General features: G+C 43.4%; 1 protein-coding gene across 1 annotated transcript in view; it reads left to right on the top strand.

Moving 5' to 3' along the window:
- The first annotated feature begins 319 nt into the window (after nucleotides 1-319).
- LOC118778463 (transmembrane protein 132D-like) overlaps nucleotides 320-8,954 on the top strand; it is a 121,007-nt gene continuing 112,372 nt past the window's right edge. The window contains exon 1 of the mRNA XM_036529996.1: nucleotides 320-368. Coding sequence (XP_036385889.1) covers nucleotides 320-368 — 49 coding nt within the window. The remainder of the gene's footprint in view (nucleotides 369-8,954) is intronic.

The following is an 8,954-nucleotide window of genomic DNA, read 5'->3' as shown; positions in this document are numbered from 1 at the left end:
CGCGTGAAGGAGCGCGTCCCGAGGACCCGCAGCCCGTGCGACCGTCTACAACTGTGGACAACGCCTTGCAACACTCCTGCGTATTCTTTACGAGATTTTCCCCGTATGAGTTTTTGCTGGGAAGGAGACGCTATGGCTGTGCCGATTGCTCTGTAGGATTATAAAGAGCTATGCTGTTTTAGCGCAAGGTGGAATGGGGACCTCGCCACCCTCATTGTTCTTCGTTTTCCTACAGTAAAAGGAGGAAAAAGCCAGGTTTTTTTGAACAGCGCAGCTTCTGTCTGCAAACCTTCTGGAAGTTTTTGGAAAGTGAAGAAAAATGTTATCTCTGTGCGCGCTGGAGTTTGTGGTAGCTTTGCTTTGCAGAGGTAAGAGTGAGTGACGGATGCAATTATTGAATAATTATATTCATCATATATGTGATACATATTTGTAATATATTACAAATAATATTGAAGATGGTACTACTAATAGTGATATGACTCTTACTACTGTTTCTGCTACTGCTGCTAATGATAACGTCATAGAATATTGTGATATAGAATATTGTGACATAGACATAGAATATTGTGCAGCTACATCTCCTTCCTCTGAGTTGCAGTCTGTGGTGATGTCACAATGTACTGGAATCATGCCCTTTTTAGACAACCTGTTGTTCCTTATTCAATGGCCTGTTTCACAACAGTGCTACAAGAAACCAGCTTGCGAGCTCAGAATGTCACTTTATTAACTATTCTTCAATCCACAGTAATTTGTATCTGAGGTCTTGATGTCTTAAGGCATGGTTCCATTATGGGTTAGTTGCCTTTAAATTGTTCAGGGAACTTGGGAGCCAGTATGCTGCAGGTTCAAAGGATTGGATGTCTGTTTTAAATGATAATAGCTCATTTTTTGTCTCACCACCAAAGGGAATTTTTTTTCCTCTTTGGCCAAAATGCTTGTCTGACCTATGCATTGATGACCTCCCACTTCTTTACTTGAGGACTTCAGTGAGTGGAGGTGACTTTACCTAATTCATCAGGCCAGTATCCTTACTGTTATTAGTCTGACAGTGGCAACCCTCCACACCTCCTACAGTTTCAGTCTAGTCAAAGGATTAGGTTTCAGGTGTGCAGATAAAGCTTCAGCTGTTTCCCCAGACAGCAGTAACAACTGTTATGGTGTCATAACTCCAAACACCCATGGGTGCATTTTAAAAGCACACTCAGCCTCAAAACAAAACAAGACAAACACACACACACACACAAAGAAAGAGTATATTTTCAGCTGTGTGTCAAGATGTCACCTTCAGCTTGGCTCACTTTGCATTTTATTTTAAGAAGCTGCTCAGCTTCTCACATCAGACCTTGATCCTTTGTATGAAGGAAGTCTAAATGAGAATGGGGTGGGGGGTGGGTGGGTGGGTGTGCACATCTGCAGGCTATTGGGAATTCTGGGGTGTTCTGCAGTGGATGTACTGTGCAATGTAAACTAGCCTTTAGCTGTGGAGGCCTCCCATGAGAGCTCCCGCTGCAGGAAGGCTTGGAAGGGGAAGGTGGATTGGAACGGAGGAGGGAATAGGAATTGTAATTGCAATGTGGGAATTAGGAGCATGGATGGGAATGTAAACTGAAACAGGAATATGAATGACAATAAATTAATTCTGTAAAATTTTAGAAAAAAAAAATCAAAATTGAAACAGATAGAAAGTGTGTCATCCTAGAGCCCCAAAGCTCCACTACCCATTGGTTGGGGGAACTGACACTGATTGTCTAACTGGACCTTGTATCTCATGGTTAATGCAGTCCAGCTACTTAGTGCCCTCAATCACTGATCCAGGATCAGATAACCAAATCCTAATTTAACCCCAATCATTTTAGAGTATAATGGACATGGAACTGATCCAGAATCAGCACTCTGAGGCAGTATCAATCCACACTGTTTAATGCTGTCTTGGCACCTCATCAGAGGCTGTTATGCAGGACTGATTGATGTCTGTCCTCTGTACGAGGTGGTGCTTAGGAGGATCTTGTTGGTAAGAGGAGTTTCCAGTGTTGTCTGATTATTCATGCTCATGTAACTGGCTCTGGACAAGATCATCTGCTTAATGACAATATCTAACTGTTGTCCTTGCTGATTTCCCAGCAGGGTGCTGCCTTTCGTCACCCCCATGAATGAATATTAATAACAAGGATGCAAATCAGAACAGCTTTCACTTCAGCAATGGCAGAGACAGCATTGCACTGAGCTAAATATCTATTCAGAAAATAGAATGTCTTTGATCCCCTCTGTGAGCTGTGCCTGTCTGTGAATGAGGAGGGTTCTGTCCGTCAGAAACACTGAGGAGAGCTCGCTGTCTCTGCACTGAGGTCGTCTTAAACTGTGAGCGTTTATGATGTCATCGGAGTCATGCTGTAGGCAAAATGCTCACGCCACTGATGGAGAAAGGAGAGGCTGCTACCTGCTATAGTGACCTCCCAAGTTAGGCACGTGTCCTGAAAGAACAGTCTGTAGGCCCTAGCTGCTCGCCAGGTCTTACTGAGATTCACATCAGTGCAATGACACAGATAACACCGAGGCTGATAATCTCGGGACTGATGGTCTGGTCCTGTTGTCCGCCTCTCACCTTCTTGTATACGTGCATGCGAATCTGAGAATGGCGTTCTGAAATACTCATTTATGTGTTCTCAGGTTGGTTGTTTTATTCTCTGTGTTCTGACCCTTTTGATGATTGAAAACGGTGTCCTGATCTTGCATCGTGTTCGGGGTCCACAGAAGGAAGTTAGCCCTGCGTTGACCTGTCACACCACACCCACTTTGGCTTGCCTGAGATGCGTGTGTGGCAACCCAGCGGAAACCCAGCGACTGGGTGTCTGATGACCCCAGAAAACCTTCAGAGTGTAATTCATGTGTGACCCAAAGCCACCGATATTGCACAGTCATTTGTAAATAAAAGCACAAAAGGCAGTTCTTTTGCTTATTCAATTCCATGAACTATAGTGAGGAAGAGCATTCTCCATTACTACAACTAAGTGCTTTCAAAGACAGTTTCTGTTTGTAGTGTTTACGGGATAAACGCACAGTCTCCCCTGGGCTCAGGGGTAGGGCGCTGTGATATCTGGGGTTAACACGCTGTTGATGTGTGTTGTGGAAAGGCCTCGGTCTCCATCTCAGCTGTAGCTGTATTGGATGATGTCAGTTATTTGTGGACTCGGCGTACAGCGTGGGTTTTATGTGTGAAAATGTAATGTCAGGAAAATCAATCAATCAATTTTTATTTGTTGTTGCACAGTTTTACAATAGTGCCCGAACAAAGCGCATAGCGTGTTTTCCAAGGGGATATAACAAAAGAAATCAAAAAAAGAAAAGCTCAAGACCATGTGGGAAAGAGAAGAGGTGGTTGAGAGTCCTGGAAAACAGTGGAAATGTTAACATCGGATTAACATGAAAAAGACATCAGTTCAGTCAGTGGTCTGCGGGCAGTGTGGTGGAGCGCGGATGACATGGAGTGCTCGAGCAGGTTATGAGAGGGGGCGACCATCCATCCGACAGTGGACAGCGCAGCAGTGGTCCGGGCACCCTGTCCACTGAGGCTGGTCCATTTACACTGTTTGGAACAACCTGGGCAGGGTTACAGAAGCATATTGCTCCAATAGAAGGAGATTCAGACCGGCCATGTAAAGGACATCAACTTACTGCACACTTGTGCACGGTGTGCGCGACCAACCACCGTCCCTGGGGTTAACTTAACTGCGTACATTCTGCCTTTTGCCGGAGAGCACATTCGGTGAATTCATTCAATTTACGTTTCTCAAGAGACCAGCCTTAGCTGTCCTTGAGATGACAGTTGTGAAAATCCCACTGTCACTGTAGCTGTGTCGTGACACCACCAGATCACGAGGGAGGGAGGAATTAATGTGGAATCAAACGCCTTCTGACGGCGTGTTCCCCAGGGCAGTCTAACACAGGTGGCTGTAAGTGGCTGTAAAGAATGGAGGCCTGTGCGGTTTAGTTATTTTCACAGGAAAAAACAAAAAATGGCTCTTGAATCCGCCGCGGGGTCAGAGGTGAAACGCAGCCTCCGTTTTGTTGATCTGTTTATTTATTTATCCCTCTGTCTCAGATGCGATTCCTCTGTCTGGGGAGAGTGGCCGTGGGCGGTGGGCGGTGGGAGGGGGAAGATCTGTCCTCATTTGCATAAAGAGAAGTTCCGTGATGTAACAGGTCCCCACGGAACACGCAAACAGTGAAGATTCCGCAGCTGTCTCCACTGGCTGATCCCCACGCACTGATCTCCACAGGCAGATAACATCACTGGGTGGGGGACGGGGTGCGCCTCAGCAGGGGGGCGGGGCATATCACTGTTCCTTCCTCCCTACGAATCAAAAAACCTGCTGTCCTTCTCCGCGGTCGCCGCTGCCTTGGGCCGGTAGTTTTAGCTCTTTCAGCTCAGAAGCGAAGCAGAATTAAGAGAATATTCTGTGTTTACTCCACGACTGATCAGTGCTCAGAGCAGATGTCTGGTTTCGTCTCCACAGTGCCCAGATGTAAGGAGCTAACTACAACTGAACACATGTTTATTTACATCTGTTCTAAAAAAGTTCCATATTGAGAGAAAAGAAGCAAGCACATGCTACTTTCTGGCTGCCAAGTAAAACAATGCCAGTCAGGAAGGTGCGTTTTTTGGAGGAGGTGGCTGGTTCAATTAAACCACAACAACAACAATCATTTTCATTTAAAAAAAGAAGCATTGTATTTTAGTACAAAACTCCTCCCAGTCCAGCAAATCCAGTAATTCTAATTCTCAAGTAAGATAAACCATGCTTGTCAAACAAATTCATTTTAGTTTACAGACAAAGGACTACTGCCTTACATATATTTCATATATTATAGACAATACTTTGAAATGCCATTTTTTTATTTGCATACTTTATTTAACACTTGTAGACATACCAGTACCAGTGCAATCTGCTTCTACACACCATATACTCAGTTTTCTCACTCAGTCAAGGAGTTGGCAAGACTTGATTGTCTGCGAGACCCATGTGAAATATCTAAATACAATAAGGATTACCATATAAAATGTTTTTTTCCCTGTGTCTCCTTTTATCGTTTCATATCTTCAAATGTGTTTGATGCTGACACAGTGGGTTTGAAAAATGCATTGCTCTTAGATATTCCCAGTGTGAGGGACTCTGTGCTAAATAAAATGTGATTTGTGATTGATGGTTATGGCCTGTGTAAAGTTACTGGGGTAGGACATTGCTGCTTTGAAGCTCAGCGGAAAAATTGCAGAGATGAATATGAGAGCATCTGCATTGTGTCTTGTGAGCACCGGAATCAATTTGGGTTTCAAGTCCGCTGTAAAATCTGTTGTGTTTGCAGTAAAGTTGATCAGCAATCCATTGATCCAGTCTGTCTGATTGCTTTTCCCAGAGAAGCAGCCCTGAAGACTGAGAAAAAGCAATTGGTCTGCTTGTCACATGTAGTTTACAGACTTAAAAAAGGGAGCTTGTTGTCTCCTAATATGTTTTACACAGCTGCGGATTAGGTAAAACAGTATGTTAAAAGGATCCAGAATGTTGTGACAGATGTTGTTTTTTCATTCTTTAAATCCACATCTTCCTCTTAAATTTTTATGATCAATTAAAGGAAGTTATATTAATATTATATGCTGTCTTCAACAAACCACCAAAGGGTGCTTAATTAATTAATTAATCAATTTCATTAATTAAGACAGAGAACATAGTGATCAGCATTATCAGCAACTGCATCAATAGAAATATTGCCAGAATTAGCTATAAGCTCATTTCCATCCGTAGTCCCCTGGCAGGTGAACATATTCTTTGTTACTCTAATGAGAGCATGGTTACATAATGCATGGGTAAAAATGCAGTATGCAAAGATTTAATCTGGAAAAAGGAAAAAGAAGAGACAAAAAAACAACAGTAATAAAGATAAAAGTTCATAATTCTGTGCCCCACAGTATCCGAGTGACACCCCCCCCCAAAAAAAAAAACAGTACAGATAGGGCCAACTGAATAGATCTTGGATTCAAATCTGTGGTTTATAAAGAGAACCTTAAGGCACTTAAATATTTAGTATTTTCAAAAGGAGACTGAGGGAGATATGACTGAGGCCTGTACATTCTTAAAAGAGATTAATAAAGTGGATTACACAGAAGACAGAAGAAGAAGCTACTGTATATGTGAAAATTGATCATTAGCTATTGCCTGAGCTGATGGTAATCTTTTAGCCCATAGCAAATAGTACTCATCTTGACAACAGTGTGTTGGTCAACAATTAGATCAATATCTGCCAGAGGCCTGTAATTTTCCCTTGTTATGTTGGGAAATTATTATAATCTAATGTAAACTGATTTATAATGGTGAGGGAAAAACAGTCATTACGTCTGGAGTGAGAATTTGTACTAGTATATTGCAAGTTTGTATGTGTGTGTGTGTGTGTGTGTGCCTGTGTGTGTGTGTGTGTGCACACGTGTGGGATTCCATGGAAGGCTTGAATTTGGCTTTTTCTGAAAGTGAAGCTTAACGTTAAAGCAACATTGCTGCAGCGTTCCAGTAAACGCTGAGAGAACCTGGTGTTTCAGGCTCTGTCTGGCCGCCGCTGTGCACTGCAGGGCTGTATCTCAGCTCTGTGTTTCGGTCAGATTCATGCGCAGCAAACTGTGCCATTCCCTCCTTTTTCACAATTACCAGAACCAAGGCCTGCTGTGATTGGTTCCACGGGTTTACTGATAGTCCTGATAAGTATTGTGATTGGTTGCCGCCGGCCAGATCCTGCAGTCTAAAGGGAGGTAGAATGGTTTTTAAAGGGGGGGTAGAGTATAGGGAGACCTGACCAGAAGCAGTGGATTTAAACTCAGCTGTGAAATCCTTTTTATTTTGCTGTGTATCTCAATCCAGGCTCCACAAGAGTACTGCAGAGCTGTGCGCGTGTCTCTGTGTGTGTGTGTGTGTGTGTGTCTTGAGTGCACACATATGTGTGTGTGTTGTGTATGTGTGTTGAGTGAGCGTGTGTGTGTGTGTGTGTGTGTGTGCGCGCGTGCGTGCGTGCATGTGTGTCTTCAGTGACCGTGTATGTGTGCATTCCCAAGGGTGCATGATTAAGAGTGTGTGTGTGCGTGTAATCTCCATGACATAGAATTTCATGCTTTTCAGAAGATTAGAAATTTGAAGGCAAGGGAGGAGAAGTTATTATGTTATTACGTTAGTTTATGGTACCTGATAAAACCAAATGCTTGTTAACTACTGCCAACAGCATTTGTCATCATCAAAGGCTTGGCAAACATAGCAGCTTGGCGACTGTGGATTTTTACATATGTAATTTGTGTAAATAGACATTGTAACTTCATGGATTTTCCACTGTAACCATTGTCAGTGTCTAGTTTGAAATGTCTGTGTGCTCCACAGTGTGCTACAGTTCAGATGGCACTGTAGCATCAATGATGGATTGTTACTCTGACAGTGATGACGTATCAGCTCTGTTACAGCGAAGATGGATTGTTATTCTGACAGTGATGACGTATCAGCTCTGTTACAGTGAAGATGGACTGTTATTCTGACAGTGATGACGTATCAGCTCTGTTACAGTGAAGATGGACTGTTATTCTGACAGTGATGACGTATCAGCTCTGTTATGGTGAAGATGACTTGTTATTCTGACAGTGATGGCGTATCAGCTCTGTTACAACAATGATGGATTGTTACTCTGACAATGATGATGTATCAGTCTTGTTACAGTGGTGATGTATTGGCAGTCTGTAGTATTTCTGCCCTGATTTATTTTGCCCTCATAAAGTAAGCAAAAAAAAAAAAACCTTCGGGAGACCAATCAGCAGATGAGTGAACATTATATCCAGTACATAATTAATTGTTACTTCTTTGGTTCATTAATCTGCTGAGCAATTAACAGCCTGGATAGGTGACATACACTCGATCCTCATTCTCCAGGGCCTTTTTCCAGCAGAGTCGTAATTAGAGAACCTGTTGTGTGCAGTCTAGTGCGTCGTTAGCCTTTTTGTAAGTTTGGCTAATTACGATCTATTGTTGAGAGCTTCCAATTTGGCTCCACGCTGTCATGTTGTGGACAGTGTTTGCAGCAAACAGGTCTGGCCCCCCTCTCTGTGGTTTTGGGCAGAAGATAGATGGAGAAATGGATCCATTTTAGTATAATGCATACAAATGGATTGGAATTATATAGTGTCTTCCATGGCCTCCCGAGGGATAAACAGTGGCAGAAGGCAGGGAGGTGGCTGACTTCCACCTCTGATGCATCAAATTTTCTGGTGTTTTGTGGCACACATCAGCTAAAATGGAGAGGGCAGGGTTGTACACAGAGTATTCAGGGGGAATACCCTGGTCTTTGTCTCGGACAGGAGTGTAGCGTAGTGGTGAGGAGCAGGGCTAGTAACCAGAAGGTTGTTGGTTCAATGCCCTGCTGGCACACTGCTGCTGCACCCTTGGATAAGGTCGTTAACCCAAAATCGCCTTAGTAAATATACAGTTGTATGGATAACATGTAAAATGTAAAAACTGTAACCTGTGGAATTTGCTCTGGATAAGAATGTCTGCTAAATGACAGTAATGTAATGTAATTTAATAAGTGAATTAAGTGTCCTGTTGTGTTATAATGACCGCAGTGAATCAGAATGTCTCATGTGAAGCACAGTGTCCCCATCACTATACTTGAAGGCTTTGGCTCTGTGCTTGAGTGCCCCCTGCTGGCCCACAGCACCACCTGCAGCCTCAGTGCAGTTCTCCCGGGATGTCTGGTGATCAGGCAGGGAAAGGTAGGGGATACTCTGGCTGTGGGAGCACACAATATGACGCTCAGCTTGAACTTTCCTGCTCTCTCAGTTGCTTCGCAGTGTGAGGAGGAGTTCTTCGAGCAGAAATGTTTCTGCCTGGCAACACACAAATATTGAAATTCTTTTTCCTTTCTGTCCATCCAAG

This window comes from Megalops cyprinoides, chromosome 5 (assembly GCF_013368585.1).
Source record: "Megalops cyprinoides isolate fMegCyp1 chromosome 5, fMegCyp1.pri, whole genome shotgun sequence".
NCBI classification, from domain to species: Eukaryota; Metazoa; Chordata; class Actinopteri; order Elopiformes; family Megalopidae; genus Megalops; species Megalops cyprinoides.
This window is presented reverse-complemented; position numbering and strand designations above follow the sequence as displayed.